The 18,620-nt window shown below is 35.2% G+C and overlaps 2 protein-coding genes across 10 annotated transcripts; one reads left to right on the top strand and one right to left on the bottom strand.

Annotated features, from left to right (window-relative positions):
- Positions 1–170: 170 nt before the first annotated feature.
- On the top strand, positions 171–4,775 carry LOC111277938 (heat stress transcription factor B-2b). 3 transcript variants are annotated; one of them, XM_089746132.1, is made up of 6 exons: positions 171–395; positions 1,133–1,222; positions 1,507–1,543; positions 1,654–1,742; positions 3,304–3,644; positions 3,755–4,775. In XM_089746132.1, the coding sequence occupies exons 5-6, from the start codon at positions 3,387–3,389 to the stop codon at positions 4,457–4,459; spliced, it is 963 nt and encodes a 320-aa protein (XP_089602258.1). In that variant the 5' UTR covers positions 171–395; positions 1,133–1,222; positions 1,507–1,543; positions 1,654–1,742; positions 3,304–3,386; the 3' UTR covers positions 4,460–4,775. The 3 variants fall into 3 exon arrangements, with proteins under 3 accessions (XP_089602258.1, XP_089602257.1, XP_022720120.1); XM_089746131.1 differs by lacking the exon at positions 171–395 and adding an exon at positions 1,336–1,419 and having other exon boundaries at positions 1,138–1,222; XM_022864385.2 differs by lacking the exons at positions 171–395; positions 1,133–1,222; positions 1,507–1,543; positions 1,654–1,742 and adding an exon at positions 2,640–2,962.
- A 566-nt stretch (positions 4,776–5,341) lies between these two features.
- Positions 5,342–18,071, bottom strand: LOC111277894 (DNA topoisomerase 4 subunit B (DUF810)). 7 transcript variants are annotated; one of them, XM_089746129.1, is made up of 26 exons: positions 17,727–18,071; positions 17,541–17,605; positions 16,798–17,068; positions 16,476–16,559; positions 16,171–16,321; positions 15,546–15,713; positions 14,993–15,091; positions 14,667–14,876; positions 14,444–14,545; positions 13,931–14,161; positions 13,563–13,643; positions 12,928–13,011; positions 12,673–12,852; positions 12,417–12,575; positions 11,608–11,700; positions 10,921–10,992; positions 10,529–10,646; positions 9,919–10,091; positions 8,987–9,071; positions 8,331–8,465; positions 7,727–7,833; positions 7,479–7,556; positions 7,298–7,393; positions 6,764–6,859; positions 6,499–6,682; positions 5,342–5,848 (listed from the first exon to the last, which is right to left on the bottom strand). In XM_089746129.1, exons 4-26 carry the CDS (start codon positions 16,487–16,489, stop codon positions 5,679–5,681), a joined length of 2,886 nt encoding a protein of 961 aa, XP_089602255.1. In that variant the 5' UTR covers positions 16,490–16,559; positions 16,798–17,068; positions 17,541–17,605; positions 17,727–18,071; the 3' UTR covers positions 5,342–5,678. The 7 variants fall into 7 exon arrangements, with proteins under 7 accessions (XP_089602255.1, XP_089602253.1, XP_089602254.1 ...); XM_089746127.1 differs by having other exon boundaries at positions 8,331–8,468; positions 16,476–16,553; XM_089746128.1 differs by having other exon boundaries at positions 16,476–16,553.
- Between the last annotated feature and the right edge of the window lie 549 nt (positions 18,072–18,620).

The raw sequence follows: 18,620 nt of genomic DNA, 5'->3' as shown, positions 1-18,620 counted from the left end.
GGATTTCAGTTGAGCCACGGGCTTCTCAGTCTTGACGAGGGCATTCTTGGAAAAGAATCACAGACGGTTTCTGTCTTTATGAACGTTGGAAGAAACCAAAACGTCGTCAGTTAGCCGTCGATGGATCATCTGTTAAACTTCAACGGAAACTTGTCTCTCTTTCGCTTCTTGAAGAAGACATGACAGCGATTTCAAGTTCGTTACAAGACAAGAAGCTTTTCAAAACACATTCCACTTTCATCAATCTCCCTGAAATTGAAGAGACAGAGAAAGCTTTATATTTACAGCTGCATGAACCCAACAAATGTTCTTATCTACTTAAGAAAATTTGTAGCTTTTTTTTTTTTAATATTTGGTTCTTTTGGTGGTTGAAGATATCAGAGGCAAAGTTTCAGGTTAAGTTTTCAGTTCTCGAAAACCCTAAAAGTTTCTTTCTGTTTGATTAACTCTGCTTTAAGGTAATGTTGGGTTCCTTTAGTTTGATTATGATTTTTGTTATGTACACTTCTTTCTTCTCAGTTTGGTTGCTTAGGAAACCGTAGGAAAACGTGGGAAATTTTTGTGACTGAGGAAGGGAATCACAAAACTGAAATGTGGGTTTTCGAAAATTTTTTTGATGTATGAAAATGTTTTCTTATTCTTTATTCATTTTAACCGTGCTTGTAGATGGCTCAATAACTCATTTTCTTTTACTCTGTTTTCTTGGGAAACAAACAGAAAGTTCACAATTTTTTTTTTGTAGGTTTTAAGGTAACGTGGATTGTGATACTCGAAGAATAAATTTGTGTTATAAGTATTATTTTGCCCTAAGTTAGCAGAAGAAATTAAACCTGCTTCACCTTCTTCATGTTTTGACAGTAGTTTTGATACTAGTACAAGATCAGCTTCTCTTCTAGTGTATGCTTTTATGACTATAGTTTCTCAATTTAAATTGGAAATGTCCCATTAGATTCAAATTGGTGGATTGATGGATTATTTAATGTTGAAATTTATCCATTGAATCATCATTATCTATTTAAAATTTAATTTTTTGATCAATTCCAAAACTCCACTGTAAGTTTTGGCTAAAATTTTTTCTCAAGAAAATAGGGATGATTTACCATTGCTGATAAAATTTTTTTGTTAATTTCAGCACTCCAATATGCATACTGTTGTTGAAGCTGTTCATAGGGTTAAGGAATTGGAGGGTCCTGAACTCTCTTAGAAACTTGACTTCAATTTGGTAAGAAATTTTCTTCATCTCTTGCTCCAAAACTTTTGGGTTTTAAGATCTATGATAAAGGTTTTTTATATCACTTTGAGCAAGATCAAGCTTTTGCTATTGTTTGGTTGCAGGGTGATCTTAGAAATAGGAAGGACCCGGAGGAGTTTTTCTCTAAGACAAATTATGTTAACTGGACATAGTTTTGATTGTTTGCGGTTTGCTATGAGTCATAATCATCCACATTTTAATTAAATTTATGTCATTGTACTACTACTTCTTGAATAATGAAGAATTTTCTACAGGATTAGAAGTCATTGTTTGTCGAGTGCAGTCAACAATGTAATCCATCTTACTTGCCTTCTGGATATATTCTATATATGTTTCATTCATATATTTTTACACACATAAATATTTTTTTTTTCTAAATGAGATTGCTCATTTGTTGACAGATCCGAGACTACATCCATGTTATGGAGTATGGACTTGGCTGATGGTCATTTTGCTTATCTTAGGAAGCTGTTTACCACTGATAATACAGGTGATCAATTTATGTTATTCAAGTTTTTACATCTCAATGGACTTGCATTCATGTATATGTAACATATATGAAGGTTGCCGGTAGTTTCTTTAGGGAAATTTATGGGTGCTTTAATCTCATTTATTCTTCTAGGTTGTTGTATTGCTTACAACTTGGGAACAGGCTGTGATACATCTGAGCTCGGTTGTTGCTTTGATAATTTGAAACACGATACGATGGCACAACATAAAAATAATATAAATAAAAAATATAAAAATAACACGATTTAAATTTTAAAAAATCATAAATAGATTTAATAAAATAAAAAATTATATTTTTTATTTTTGTCTATACAAATTGTAATATATAATTTTGTGAATACAATATATTACATAATACAGTGACATAATATTACATAATACAGTGACATAAATGATCGAATCTACTTTTGAAAAAACTTATGAAAAATTGAATGTTCTTTCTCCCTTCCCCCTCTTCCTTTTTTTCTCGAGCGTGCGTATGCACACACGCGACATGATCGGAGAGCAGGTTCACCATCAGCAATTAAATTGCTGCTGGTGAAAATGTTGCAGAAAATCCCCATTAAACTATGCCCAAGAACCTGCTCTCCAAACGCGTCGTCTAAGCAAAAACTAACTTACCAAAGTTTTTAGTAACCTATTATTATTGACTTTAAAGAATGATGTTTTTGTCACTTGCCCATTTTTCATATCCTCCACGTGGCTATACCAAAGACCCTTATATCGGGTAAGCCAATCATGTCCCAACCGTCCATTGTTCCAGTCAGAGGCCCTTATCTTAGGCAAAGCAGAGGACATTCCTCCCGACACGTATAAAGACAACCACGGTCCGGCTGTAATACACCTATAAACATTCGAAAATTTTACTTCTTACTCTAATCTTCTTCTGTCAGATAATTATCGAAATGAAAGAAGGGGAGCCAAGTTTCCGGAAGAGACCGTTCTAGCACCTTCCTTTTGTTCCCCAGCGTGCGCGTGGATCCCACGTACTTTGCCTTTTCTTCTTTCTTCCCCTTATCATTTTATCCACCCAGAACCTTCTAGAAATAACAAAACCTAATCTCCTCTCCCTCTCCTCTCTCAAATTGCCGTCTCTAACTCCGTTCACGGTGTTGAAACTTTTCATTCAACGGTGTCCGATCGTATGAGTGAGGTTTCTTGGTTCTTGTTTGGCTGCTGGGAAAATTTTCTTTCTTTTAGGTACGAATATTTTTTTAATACATCCTATATCTTAGTATCCCTGTTAGATTTGCACGATTTCAATTTTTAATTTATTCTCTGTGATTGATGAATGAAACGAATTAATGTCATAATATTTGCTCATGAACAAGAAACTTTTAGTACTATTTTGAAACTGTTTCCGTTTCTCTGAATCTGAATATGTTATACAAATAAGATTTTTCAGTTTAATTTGGCCGACTAAATTAGATATTTTCAGCTATAAACATCGAAGATATTATTTATTTGTTTTATATATATTTTTTCTAGCACTTTCTGGGCTACCAAACGGAGCATGATTTTTTTTCTTTTTTAATCACCAGCTATAGATTAAAAGGCACGCCAAAGAAATCTCTCTATCTGGAGAGTTCCGGTTTTGTAGGGTTCGGATCTAGGACCGAACCGCATGGCTCCGTCGCCGGCCGAACAACCCTGCGAACCCCCAGCCGGTGCTGCCGCTGAGTCGCTACGATGTTTACCGACTCCGTTCCTTACCAAAACTTATCAACTAGTTGATGATCCCTCCGTTGATGACTTGATTTCATGGAACGAAGACGGATCAACTTTCATCGTTTGGCGGCCCGCTGAATTCGCCCGTGATTTGCTCCCTCAATACTTCAAACATAACAACTTCTCTAGCTTTGTCCGCCAACTCAACACATATGTAAGTATTAAAATTAAAGATCCATAGCACTAATAATCAGTTTAATTAAGCTTTTAAGTATAATTAGTTTATTAAAGAATTAATTAATTTATTTTTTCTTATGGCTTTAGGGATTTAGAAAGGTAGTGCCGGATCGATGGGAGTTCGCTAACGATTGTTTTCAAAGAGGCGAAAAAGGACTTCTTCGAGATATTCAGCGGCGGAAAATAACTCCTATTGCAGCTGCTTCTGCGACGGTGACCGTTGCGGCGATCCCATGTAAGGTATCCCCGTCGAATTCCGGCGATGAGCAGGTTATTTCGTCAAACTCGCTTCCCGTCGCCACCGTTGTGCATCGGACCACGAGCTGCACGACAACGCCGGAGCTTTTAGAGGAGAACGAGAGGCTTAGAAAAGAGAACATGCAGCTGAACCATGAGTTGACTCAGTTGAAGGGATTGTGTAACAATATATTAACTTTGATGACGAACTATGCTTCCGGTCAGTTGGAGAATCATTCAAATTTGGCGGAAGGGAAAGCGTTGGATCTTTTGCCGGAGAGGAATTTGGAAAGAACAGCCGAGGATGGTGGTTCGAAAGGGGCGACGGAGAAATTGGAGATAGAAGAAGCGGCGGCTGCGGCGGAGGATGTAACCCCAAAGTTGTTCGGTGTTTCCATAGGGGTGAAGCGCGTGAGGAGAGAGGATCAGGATGAGGAGCAGAATAATAATCAAGTACAGCCTCAGGAGATTGAGACTGGGTCTGACGTTAAAGAAGAACCGTTAGATGGGAAGACTGATGATCAGGACTCTTCGTGGTTGGAGCTTGGGAAATGATTAAATGATGTTACAATTATTTGATTTTTAATCGGAGGATGGTAGAGGAACGTGGTCCCACGGCAACGTTCTTGGAGGAATCGCGTGTTGGGAACTGACACGTGGTGTCAGGTAGCTTTTATTCTGGTTGCTTCTGGAATGTGAAACTCCTTCGCATCGAAAACAAACGACGCCGCGTCGAAACTATTTTCTGCCAACGAAAACGAAGGGCAGAATTGGGACTATCCCAGTAGACAGAAAAAAATTTTAAGATGGAAACCATTGTACAATATTCGATGAACAAATCTAAATAAAATTTCTCATTCTCTTCCTTAAATGGAGATAATATAATAATTTGATTAATCCTTTTCTGAATGAAACGTTTTGTTTATATTGCTTTTGAGTTATAGTATTTGAACAAATGAGTTAATGGAATTCACCATCCAATTCTACGATTTGTATTGTTAATTGGCTTTTTGCATGTTGGCCACATTTTGCAATATTTTCTCTTCTCAAATCAAATATTGGATTTAATGGTGAAATTCAAAACAAGATGCATCATTTTATTTCTTTTCCAGCCCCCCCTTACATAAATTGAGAGGTTCTGTCATGATATCCAAGGTGCTGGGATTCGGCTAAATTTGGTTAGGGTTGGCATGTTAAATAAACATTAAACTTCGACGATTGATGTAACTTGATGATAATTTTTCTATTTCTCCCAAAGTGCTGATCCATGGTTAAATGAGATGGCATGGGGTTCATATTACCTTTTCTTTTTAGCAGATTCTATTGGCCCGAAAAAACTTTTGAGTCATCCAGTTCTGTGTTGAGAGCAGGCTTAAATCTGGTGGGATCTAAAAGCGGACCGAAGTCAAGAAAAAGGTGGAAGAGGGGACAATAACATAACCTCAAAATGAAATTTTCTAATTCGATAATTACTGAGACAACTTGGATGGTCAATTATCAGGCCAGGCCTCGCCTCCGTCGGGGTATCTTCAATTTGTCTTGGTTTGATTTACATGAATTTGTCCTGACAGCATTACATTCACAGACAATCGTATACATGCATGATGATGCCTAACTACTGTTATAACTATTAAGAATTTTACTCGTACAGAACAACAAAAAGAAAAAGGATTTGGCCGCTAACTCATTACCAAGCACAAAGAAACGGCTAAAAAATGCTCTATTGAGATGAAAGACTAATGAAGCCTTTATGCAACATGATTTTGCAGCTACATCACCTTGCCACATTTCTGATTTCATTTGTTGCTTCTTGAAGTTTCTTCTTCATTGATTTTAAACTAGTTTGGCCCTTCTTGGTCCAGCGAATTGAGGTGCTTCGCTTAAGAACATCTGATATAAGAGGTGATCTTGAGGTTGAATCCCCTGAGGGAGCATCGTCGTAATCTAGTCAAGAATTGAACAGTCAAAATTCAGTACCTGATACTTCTATTCAACCAAGAATTAATCAGCAATTGAGCATGCAATCAGTTTATTGTGGCTTCTGACTCTCAGGATCTAAAGCATTTCAAGATACCCTTAGGAATGACAATTGCCATGCACTGCTTAAAAACTGAGCATCAACCAAGCAGATACATAGACCTCATTTCTAGACCAAGTCAAGAAAAGATAGAAAATTCCTCCCCTCAGATATAACTAAACCTATGATGTTTAATTTGAAAAAGGAAACACCGTCCAAACCTAACTCAAAATTTTCCTTTTCTTTTTGGCCACGTTTTATCTGAATTCATACCAATCACCTTTATGGAAAAAGCAAATGAATATAGCACAAAGAATGATTCAAAAACTATACTATGGAGGAACTGCTGCATCCTGAGGAAATAAAACAAATGAAAAATAGCCTGATAACTGATAAAACATTAATTACATGATAGACCTCGCTCTGTTTCTTGTATAGCTTTTTTCTTTTAGTTCATTTATATTTCTGGGATAAATTGTTTATATATATATGTGAGAATTGGATCAAATAATCATTTAGCATGTAAAAGACTAGCATTGATAGACGTTTTGCAGCCAAGTTGCATAGAAAATATTACCTGAAGACATGGGTAGCTGATAATGCACTTTTAAGAACTTTGATGCCTCCCTATCTTTCTTGTGGCACAAGACTCGTACTAAGGTGTGAGCATCTTGCAAGTTCATGTGGCCATGTTTATTTGAATCTAATCCCATTGAAATAAGCTCACTTGCGGTCATCAGCATTTGAATAACAGTTTCGGTCTGCCAAAAAGCAATGATTAAACTGCTCTGCTAATAATTAACATATAGATAAGAAACAATCAAAAGTATGAGGTAGACAACCTGAAGAGAAAACATGTGAAGAATGTGTTCAGCAAATTTTGCTTCCTGCTCAACTAATGACCGTGGAAGGCCCTCTCCATCAGCAATGAAGAATTCCTAGAGCAAAACAAACACAGATCTATTAGCCAGCAAATCATATCATAAAGATGATAACATCCTGAATACATGCAGCAAGTTTGGTGGCATCTTCATAGAAAGTGAGTTGGTCACTGAATATGGATGTTACTGACCATCACACTGTATATGCAGGTGGTCATGCAAGTCTTTCAGACCACTGGCTTTCAAAGAGCACATGGTCACCAACTTCCATTGAAAGGTCGAGTACAAAAACAACCAGTACCTATCTTTATGCAGAACCTGTTAGTTGACATAACTAGATAAGAGCATCTTTGCTCAATATTGCTGCCTGGAAAATAATTCCAGTTTGGTAAAGCTAGTAAAATCATGACAAGTGCCTCTTGTTTTCCCATACCATAGAATATGAGGAGACCAGATGAATAATGTGTAGGTACATAACATTAAAGAGAGACAAACCTTTAGCATCATAAGGTCTTCTTCCATAAGGATGATATCTGAATCAGAGAAGGCACGGCAAGGGCCTCCATCAAGCAATACCCAAACGAAACCTTCCTAAAACATGAAAGTAAACAAAATATAGGCTGTCAAACAAGTGCCTTAACAGATCAGAAAAGGAGGACAAGAAACAAGAGCATACCAATGAAGCTTGATAAACACTTAAAACCACAAGATCCCTGACACCATCATCAATCAAACCACATACATTGTCCAGCACCTGCATTCAAGCTTGCCAATATTAAAACAATATATCTTAAAAGGGATAATGAAAAAAATTGGAAGTGCCATAAAAATGTAAAATTTAAACACCCATACCAATATGCATAGGTGACCCATGCACACGGTAAGAGAGAGGAAGGGGGGAAGCCAACTATTTTAGTGTCTCACCGTATCAAAATCGGGAAGGAAATTTTCCAAGCGAGCACTTTCAACATTGCCACGATATAAATATAACAGGAATGCATCTCTAAGATCCCAAAACACAACTCTTGTTCCTAGAAGTTATTTAAATAGAAAAAAGTTGAGATTAATAATAATAGTAGTACTATTATAATTAATTCTTAGTAGCTAAGATACCAAAGCGAAGATATGAAACAGGTGAATAAGAGACATATTTGATGCATATAGCTGATAAGGTTCTTTTTATGAAAGATTAGATTTAATATGCTAAAAAAATGTATTTACCTACAGCACCAAGGTAATGATTAAGCAAAGATGTATTTATCAAAGAAAACGAAGAAAATCAAAATCATAATATTTATAATATTTGAAAATCATTATATAGACTCAGTTATCAGATCTTCTGTAGTTGAAGGTTCTAGCAAAATCAATAGACTTCAAAACTAGACTTTGATCTATGCAAAACTAAGAATTAAGTTTAAGATGAAGATGATTTAAGGAAATAGAATTCATAAAAGATAATTTGATTAGAAAATAAAAGAAAACTTAAAACTCTTATTTGCAGTCTTAAATGAAAATTCTACAGGCTCACCAATCAAGTCACAAATTTTTCTGCCAATATCTTTAGAAGTATCCCTTATGATGTTAAAGGTGGTAACAAAGAGTTCATCTACCGCTTCATTATGTGTTAGTGAATCACTCTCCAAAATCTCTCCAGGCTCTACTTCTGCTGGATGAAACAAAGAAGATTATCAAGATTAGAATAACCACCACCACCACTACTTCATTATCACTGGTTATAACCAGCAAAATGTCGAAGGAGGAGGAAGGATCTAAATATAAAATAAGAAACAAAAGATCCTTAAAAGTTCATCATATCATCATTGCAAAACCATTTGCATAGCATATCCTTCCAAATTCCAGATCTCAGTTGCCAAGTTTCTTTTCCCTTAAAAAAGAAAGTTCATGTTGTATCTGATGACTGCTGTAAACAGCCAGAACTAGGACTGTTAACTCTTTAAACAATATCCATATTAGGGTGCATCTCAAAGATCTTTTCACATATCTTCATCCAACTTTACCTAGTGGAGACGTCTTGTTCTTTTTACTATTACCTTTTACTGCTTGTGTTTGCTACTAGATGAAATTAAAGAAATAATAAACCAGACAGGAAATTCATCACTTCCATGCTATCATTGCATCACTGCCCGTGATTCCTGTTAATAACCATATATATATAGAACTTACCCTGTCTTTGATTAAGAGATGGCTTCACAAGTGCCCAAGAGTTTCGAATGCCATCTTCAAGTAGGCCAACCTGTTTCTGGATATACTGCACAGACACAAGAAAGATGACACAGGCATAAGTTTAGGCAATGTACCGAGAAGTTTAAATTGTGATACCAAAGCCATAGATATATGACTAAAAAACAGAAACTTATTATTACAAACAAAAGATAGTAATAGAGGTAAAGATTCAGAAGAGAGTAAAAACAAATTTTCTCAAGTAAAAGCACAGTTAAAGGCCCATTTTTGAAATCTCATAACTGTCAATCTAGTTCTAAATTAGCCTTAAATATCGCATACTCTAAATTTGAAGCAATTCTAAACCAAAACTTTTAAATTGTGTAATAAATCTGGCAGAAAAAAAATTTATCCAACTGGCATATTTTGGATGTTTACAAGCAACTGTGAATGTTTTAGACAAGAAAAATAGGCAGAAATTTATAGGTATATGAAAATGTTAGAATGTTACCGTCACCGCATCAACACCTACCAGGCATCAGAATAAATACAACTGAAAACAAGTAAAAACAAATACAAGATGCTTTGAGGACAGGAAAGTAAGTTTGGAACGTTATGCTTGAGTCAAATTGATCTGTAGCCTTGAAAACCAGGTAACCTGATAACTTGATGTTGAAATGGCTGGTTCTAGGTTGCATTCAGCTTGAAATTTCTTGACTTGAAGTCAAAGCAGGTTTAGCTCACTTTTTGGTGGAAGGAAGATTTATCTCGATTTGTTAAATTCTATATGTTCTTAAAAACCTGAAACATGTAGGTTTCTTAATCCCAAAGGATGGTTTCTTCAACATGGTGGTGATACCCTAATTTTCTTTATTTGTATTAAAATGCATTATAAGATACTAATTATTAATGCTTTTAGCAATGGTCATGCTTACCTGAAGGGTGTTCAGCCGGATACAGAGTTTAGGTATTGTCAATTCGTTCAATCTATCAAGCACATTGTCGTCTAAAACTCTGAACTCATTCAACCTTTTTTTAATTATTGGAATAACTGTCTCAGTATAACGAGTCAAAGGAGGGGCTGATGGATACAGATGATTCTTCTCAACTGCAATATTAAAGGTATTTTCATCAATACGGTAAACATTAATTAGGTAAACATGAGTATACTGACTAGAATGAACTTCCAGAATGCAAAAAATGGAAAACATTCATACTCTTCATCAATTGCTTAAACATTAATCTTGCGAAGACATACAGAAGATCCATGATGTTAGAAACAAAAGAAAATAAATGAAGAGCAATCCCGCTACATAGTTACCACTAGCCATTTAATTGGAAGAAAAGAATTAGCCACACCTGTGAAGAAGTATCAAGAATTTCAAAGAGAATGTAACTATCCCTTTAGGCATAGAGAGGTCCCGCTTTTAGCTAATAACAGTAAGGATTACAATACCTGACTTCCTGAGGTAATTACATAGATAACGCCCAACTTTTCCAAGCACATGCGATGAGCAAAAGTAAGAAGCAGAACATAAACAATACCTAATTGGTTGAGCACTCTCTGCAAATACCCATCCAAGCTATGGAAAACTATGGATAGAAGGGCTTGTAAATGTGTGATATCCAGAGGGAGATTCATCCCAAAAAGTTGATCCACAGTCTGCCAGTTAACATAGTTATGAGAGATAAGCAAAAAAGAGACCATAAACCAAAAATATAACTAAGCAAATATGATTCAATTATTACAATGTAAATGTCAAATAATAGAATGCATACACATAAAAAAAGAACAAAACACTTATGAAAGTTAATAAGAGTGAAGATTCCCAGGGCAAGGTATCTATGCCAACAAAGACTAATTTATGGAGATGGAAATTCCCATATATATAAATCACATAAGAAAGTTGCCAAATTTCTAGCCAGAAATTGCATACCTCCTCTAGTATCCTAAAAACTTCAACTATTGATGCTGCCTGCCTTTGATGAAATGACAAGGGCTCCCAATCCTGCATATGCCAAAAAAACAGAAGAAATTCAACTGTTGATCCAGACTTCCAGCTACTTTAATTCGAATCAACTCATGATAGCTGTATTAATAGGGCTAAGACAGGATACTTATATTTCATCCATTCAAACATGTTTTCATAGAACATCATCAAATCCATTCACAGATAAAAAGAATCTTTTCCTTCATCTTCCTAGCTCTGCTCAAAAGGTAGATCAGTTTTATCATCTTGATCAATCACTCACTGACGAAAGAGGCTCATGAGAAAAGAACCAAACGAAATGCGATCACATCACAATTTAGGGTTTAGGGTCTAAAGAGAAAGAAAGGAAGATCAATGAAATGGAGAAAGAAAATAAAAGTTCTTGTTTGTATGTGAAAGAATCCTTTGCTGACAAAGAAACAAGAAAGAAAAAACAATTTAAACAAAACCAAAGACCAACAAAGAAGCGTTATAGACTAAGGAAAACACAAGTCGTTATGTTCATTTGTCACCATAAGTCTATCAAATATTTCATCCTCACATTTTTCTCTCTAAAATTCATAACCATGGCCAGGTGCAAGATTACACAGTATCAGTATGAACTGATATCATCCTATTCAGTATGGAACAAACCTCAAGATCCAATGCTCTTCTGGTCCATTCCAATATGTGAGTGTGCTGACCAATCACCCAATCAAGAATTATTGGCCCTGAAACTTTTTCAATCTGCAGACAAGGAAACCAAAAACTAATTCTCCAGATAGGTATCAAGTCATTAGCTAAACCCTTATATGACAAGCACTTTTTCAGAAAAGTTTAGCTCCTACACATTTCCATGTGGAGCGTTTTCTAACCTGAACAAATCATTGCCCAAGCCATTACTTACATTGACCTAAATAATGTCAAATGCACAAAGGAAATTACGTTCAAGACCATTAAAGTACTGAATTAAAAATTTCTTTGATCACCAGAACAGCAAGTGAACCAATATCCAATAATGAAAACAAGCCCAGCTATTGCAAATAATGTGTGCCTCTCCCTATTTCAGTGCTTGTATCATTTTTAAAACAAGACCCATAAGAATTGCTTGTGACACAAAAGTCATTCTTAAATTAAGATACAGGGACACTTGGAAAAAAAAGAATGTAGAATGTTCAGATTATCAGAATCCTAAGTTTATGAAGTATTTAATCCCTTCGAGAAAAAACGATTGCTTCTCCATTGAAAACAAGTACAATAGCCAGTACCTACAAATCATGAACAAAAAACAAAGCCAGAAAAGCATAAAACAAAGTAATATTGCAGGAAGTAAATGACAAGAAGAAATGCAATAACATATACAAGTTAAGATAACAATGCACAGAAGCATAAGACAACAAAGATGATTCAAAACACTTTAAAGTTCATTGGCAATACAATATCAAAAAATGCAAACAGAAAACCTGATAATGGTTCAAATATGGCCTCAGAGAGTGGTCCACCGTCTGTTCTTCAAGAGCAGAAGTATAAAGCTGGCCAAGTTTGTGATCCAGCATATAAGCAGCAGCAAGCACTGATCTCGCATCTTCAGATAGAGATGAAACTCCCTTTAGGAATGGAATCTACACATTGACAAGAATAGTTCCCAATAAAGATACGGCATACTAGTAAATATGGACTCAACTACAAAGAGATTCTGATAATTTCAATAGAACAAACCAGTCTTTCCCCATAAAATTGGTGCAATTGCTTCACTGAGATCATTATGGATTCAGGAGACCATTGACAGAACACTGGGAAAAATATAGTTGACTCTCTCTCAGCAACAAGTCTTAGCTGGATTGCAAGCAGAGCCAAAGGATGCATCTTTTCTTTCGATTTAAGAATGGTATTTGCCACCTAACAACATAATCAGCTTCAATTGACTATCAATAAAGAAAAAAGATACTAAGTCGGATCATGAAAGAAACTCACCCTCCCAATTGCAGCTTCAACAGACTTCTCTACATAATTCTTAATTTTCCCACCAGAAGAATTATTAGATGCATTCATAGTTAACTGGATGGAGTGGAAAATTGTCATTAGATATACAAGGTTTGTCACCAAAATGGTATGAGACTGTCACTTGCGAATGTGTAGAAAGTGCAGACCAAACACCAATTCGTCCAACAGAAAAGATCTCATCCATAAGAAAAACATTGGGACGTGATATGAATCTGGTTAAAACAGCTCGCTTACAATGGAGAAGGGTGGACAATATAATGAAACAGGATGGAAGTGGGAGAAAACAAGTCAAGCCATGCCAATTTAAAACTTCAAAACCAATATGGCCTCAGTAATAGTAAAATAGTTTCAATATTTGTTTGACTTATTGCATGATAAACCAAGTGAAGTTGTAGTCAAATTTAACAATGTTTTCTAATAAAGCTCAAGCTGTGGGTAAGAAGCTCAAATTGAACTTAAGTTTAGCTCAAAACTTTGAATATTTACGTCGATCTAAGCTTCAACCTTTTACTAGTTCAAAATTTTAAAAACTTATGAGGCCATTACATAACATGGTTTGTTAAACAACCAAATATGCATATGATTAACAGCATGGCAGACCTAACCTTAATCTCAGCACGATCAGCAGAAGAGAGCATTCCTATTGCTGATGCCAAAACCATCACCTTTCTGAAGTTAACAGGTTTCTGGGGAAAAAAAAAGATTATAGTTAACGGGAAAAAACCTCTCAAATTATGAGCATGTATTTAAGAGATTGAAAGAACTCTCAAGCATGAACCTGGATTTCCAAGTTCACATAATCAGACAACAAAAAAAACATAAAATAAATGTAAAATTTTTGAACAAAACAGTGTTGGCAAATAGAACCATGACAAATAGAACCAAGAAAAAATCACATGCAGTTTATTAGCCAAGTCATGTGGCAAAAAAATACAGAATGACTCTACAAAGCTAAAAATGACTAGCAACTAACCTCACTAAAATGTAGATGATAGTCTTGTAGTTTACTGTCACACCAAGCGCCTATGGACAGAAAAATGGCCTGCACCAGATTTAGCTTTGTTTGACTGCCATTGCTTTGCTTTAAACATGTTATACTTTTCATATATTGCTCTTCATTCCAGTCATCTTCTTCAGTAGATACGACTCTCTGCAACTGAAGAACAGCATGCTCCAACAGAGTGCCTTCATCTGTGCCAACAAACTTCAATGGCGAAAGTAGCATTAGACCAATGGTTAAAAGCTCATACAAAAACAATATTTTCAATATGATTTCAACATATAAATGAGCTCATTGCTAAAGCCAAGATGAAATGTATATGCTTTATATGGTCTAAACACAACCAAATTTGTGAATAAAGGATGTTTCAAACTTCATCTTTTGCACAAGAAAAGAAAAAGACAAATTATTTCTTTCACAATATCATGACTATAGAATAAAGTTATGCAACAACAAACAGAAACATTACAATGACATAAGACATACCTGTTGAATAAGGACCCACCCGTATAGAGCATTATGCAATTTCTGAGTGATGCCTAAAGTGGACCAAGTCAGTTTGATAAGCGACAGGATTGCATCTGCTTCCTAACAAAATTTTAAAATTAAGAAACTAAGTATCATAAAAGCAAGAATACTAGAAGGTATCACCAAACCTGTCCAAACGAAAAATCAAGCCAACAATACAACTAAGGATCTACATAGATACCTCTATGAGTTGGCCTTCGTCAAGAATGTCAAAGAGGCCATAAAGTAATTTCTCATAAAGTCTAATGTTCAAATGATAAGCAGCAAGCCAGTAATAGGTTTCAATTTGGAGACCAAACTGCCCCTGCTGAGAGGACACTTTTGATGCCACCGTTCTAATAGATGATATAACCTCAACTCGTTGAGCAGGAGACATTGCAACATCCCATTCCTATAGCATCCAATGAACCAAGAATGTGTTTATTTAGAAAATAATAATTGAGGCAATCTCACTGACACATCAATGTAATTGTCTATGAATATTTAAAACCCACAAAGAGAGCATACCTTTGTATCTCTAATCTTTGCAAGGCAACTTTTAATGGTTAAACGTTCAGTTTCTGGAAGTTTAGCTGGGAAGTAAAGAAGTTCCTCTAACATATTCACCTAAAGCAATAACAAAACAGCAGGGTGAGTTCTGTGCTTGGGAAACTCTTCTATTTTTCACTCTTTCTAAATTTAATATCTAGTCAATATTTAAGCTCCAAATAAATGACCATGAAAATACCTTTTCAGATTTTGCAACACAGTTTTGGGTAGATAACTCTAATATACCATGTAATAGCCCTAATGCTTCAATAGAAAAGTTCTTTAGGCTTTTATTAGAATATATTTTGATATTACTAATGTTGGTCAATAAGCCATGATTTCGGTGAAGTAAATCAAGCAGCACTTCCATATGCCGGCACTGCTACTGGTTCCTTAATATGTTTATCTTTGCAAACACATTATTTAAGTAGCATTCACTAAAGTTTTCAGCTCCAAGTACAAGCATATTTAGTTCAATATATTCTATAGGGAGAAGACAGGTGATATAACAATACATAAAGTTGATAATTACCTGTCTACTCTTCCATTGCAGATAAGACTTTTCACTAAGAAAATCAGATCTGAAAATGCCAATAAGGAGCTCTAACGAGATTTGAGGAAGATCAATTTGTCCATGTGTTCTTTTTGCAGCCAGCTGTACCATATTTCGCTGAATGCATGAATGCATTGCTTCTGAAATCTAGTAAAGGACAGAATTTAATCCTAAGATTTAACCAAGCAATGCAAAAAAATAAAATGATAGGAAAAGAGTGCTTATGTGGTTAACTGACTGCAAGTTGAGACAAAATAGCATGGTTGATAGACAAATAGAAGATACCAATAATTGTTGAATAAAATATCTGAATAAACAATAAGATAACTAAAGTTTGAGTTAAAAATTTAACAAATTTATACCATCATAAACTCTATAATTACTAGTAGTGTGATTATAATGGTTATAAACCGACAAGTATCAAGTCTTAACACCCACAGTCAACATTACATATATGGGATATAGAAAGTTTCAGCAAGACATGGTTCGGAATATGGATGGTAACTAATGTAGAAAGCTTTGTTGTATTTTCTCAAACTCCCATCCTAAATCTATAAGATGCAATAAAAGCTATAACAGAAAAAAGAAAAGATTTATAGCTTGCCTGCATCTGTGCACGGATAGTATCAATGAGTAATGAATGTCTTTCTGACAGCTGAGGTTGCAAATGTAGTTTTTCCCTTTTACTCTTTAATCTAGACAAAAATTTAGAACTCTTTTCTTTCTTCTTATCCTCAACAGGAAACACTTCAACCCTGATAACAACAAAACAAGAGATAGAGCCGGTAAGCAGGAATCAAATCAAGAGGCAAAGATATTATAGGATATATCAGTGGATTTCATTGAAATTATTTTACAATCCCTCACACACACACACACACACACAGGTAGAGAAAGAAAAAAAAGTACCCAGAAAAAAGCATAGACGTAAGCAATAACTCGTATGCTGATTCCCGCAAGTCATCATCAGATAATCCTTCAAAAATCCTGAAGCTATGTATCAGTTTATTCAAACAAGATAAGCCAGGGCTCAAGATACAAATATAAGCATCCTTATGATATTGTGTGCATAAGCAAATACGTGATCAAAAATATAAGCAAATACGTGATCAAAAGTATAAGCAAATATGTGATCGAAAATAAAAATTAGACAATCTTTTCACAAAATTTTTAGGAGTTTCTAGTTAAATTCTTAAGCACAAAAAGGAATATATGTTTATCCGATCAATACCTGTTTTCAACATAGGTAATCCAAGAGAAGGAATTCCAGAATTTCCTAAAGTAGCCCTAGCTACCACTGTTTCTGCTTTGTGTTTCAAACCGTAGTCATCCCCAGACATTTCACAGTTCTTAACCTCGATAGAATCCTTTTGACTAGCTGAAGATGAAGCATGGTTAGTAGCATTGCTGAGAGTAGTTGAAGGAGGCACACGACGAGGAGGAGATCCAGCGAAATCTGGATCAGAAGTAAGAAAATACGAATCCCCTAATTTAGAATGAATCTGCAATTTAAGAACCAAAAAGTTAAAAAAAAAAAAAGAAAAGCATTAAACTAACCATAGTTCAAGTCATTCAGATTAATATTCTAGAAACATAAATGCACAAATATTTTAAATAAATTGTAGCTTATCTTTTGTTCACTGCATGACAAACCAGCATCAAAGATCAAACTCAGTATTCTCCGCACTCTAATGGCCCAAGTTGCACATTGAAACATAGCACTTAAAAACTGTAAGTCTAGTTTGTTTCTCCATCTTTTTCGATAATTAAAGAAAACTATAGAGAAGGTTAACTGAAAAAAATCCTCATTCCTAATAACAGTTTTAGTTGCCGAAAACCTAATCTCAAATTATTCTGCAACTACTTGAAAATATTATAATAACAACATATTCCTTCAAACATGAAGCAAAAGTAAAAATACTTTAAACATACTAGTACTAATAAACTTTTGATTGAGATAAAGTGGTTTATTACCAGTATCGGATAAGTAGATTCCGCATAGTACTTCTTAGTGGCTTCAGAAACATCAACAATTCCACCTGTAAATATTTCAGTATCCAAACACTCCTTTAGTAGCAGAGAAAAATAAGCACAAGAAAAGAAACAAATAATCACAGATTTTTTTTTCTCTTTTCATTTTATTGGAAATAAAAGACAAACCGGATTTAACGCAGTGGAGGATGTAATCGGCGCTGAGTTTGTCGAAGTCGGCATCGGAGAGAGGAGAGGAGCCTGACGGCGTCCGAATTTCCTTTACCAAACCGGATGATAACAAGAACTCTAAGAGCTTCCGGCGATCGCGACGGTAACGTTGCAGCAGAGAGACATGCTCCATCTTACCCGTCCGGTTATACCCATAAAGTTACACCGAATTATAAATAAAAGTCCATGTTTATAACTTATTTTGAATTTTCAGATGATAAAAAGAAAGCAAAGGGATCGGTAGTGTTTGAAGTTTGGACCAAGTTTCTTTTTTTTTTCTTTTTCTTCTTTTCATCACATTACACAAGAAAATGTTGGGTAGCGCCAAAAGCTGACTCCAAAAAGACAATTTGGACGGCGGAGATTTTTTCTTTTCCAGCTTTTTTTTTTGTTCTAAATTTTGCTTATTTTATTTACACTTTCGCCAGGTATATTTTGGTTATTTATTTTTAAACCCATCTACTTTTTATATCCGTTTGAAAATTCTCCAACCTAATTTTATTTTGCTACTAAAAAAGGAAAGAAAAAAAATAAAAATTTACTTATAAACGTATCATATATCCACTGTATTTTTGGCTCTTTTCTGCATCTTTGCTTTCAGCGTGCCGCAACTCAATTCTGCATACATAAAAATTGCAAAAACGAAAGACATATCTGAAACCATATCCCTTCATTGCTGTTTCAATGTGGGATTACATGCAAATGCAGTCCCCATACGTACAAAACTCTGATTCTTAGCTTTTGTCACAGATAATGACAGAACAAGCATGGAGATCAGGATGTGGGTACGATTGCCAGGAACGCCAACGTATCAATTCTTAAAAGGACAGAATCCTGCTTGGTAAATCTGTT

The sequence above is a fragment of the Durio zibethinus genome, chromosome 17, assembly GCF_047325235.1.
Source record: "Durio zibethinus cultivar Kanyao isolate XHJ-2024 chromosome 17, ASM4732523v1, whole genome shotgun sequence".
Classification (NCBI taxonomy): Eukaryota; Viridiplantae; Streptophyta; class Magnoliopsida; order Malvales; family Malvaceae; genus Durio; species Durio zibethinus.
The sequence above is the reverse complement of the archived record's forward strand: the minus strand, read 5'-3'. Positions and strand labels throughout refer to the sequence as shown.

Excerpts from the sequence above, each read along its gene's own strand:
- LOC111277894 (XM_022864328.2), bottom strand. The coding sequence starts at position 17,901 with ATGGAGCATGTCTCTCTGCTGCAACGTTACCGTCGCGATCGCCGGAAG. Across the intron at positions 17,069-17,540 it reads AATCTACTTATCCGATACTG|ATTCATTCTAAATTAGGGGA; the intron begins GTAATAAACCAC and ends CTTAAATTGCAG. Across the intron at positions 14,162-14,443 it reads GGTGGGTCCTTATTCAACAG|TTTGTTGGCACAGATGAAGG; the intron begins GTATGTCTTATG and ends TCGCCATTGAAG.
- LOC111277938 (XM_089746132.1), top strand. The coding sequence starts at position 3,387 with ATGGCTCCGTCGCCGGCCGAACAACCCTGCGAACCCCCAGCCGGTGCT. Across the intron at positions 3,645-3,754 it reads TCCGCCAACTCAACACATAT|GGATTTAGAAAGGTAGTGCC; the intron begins GTAAGTATTAAA and ends TTATGGCTTTAG.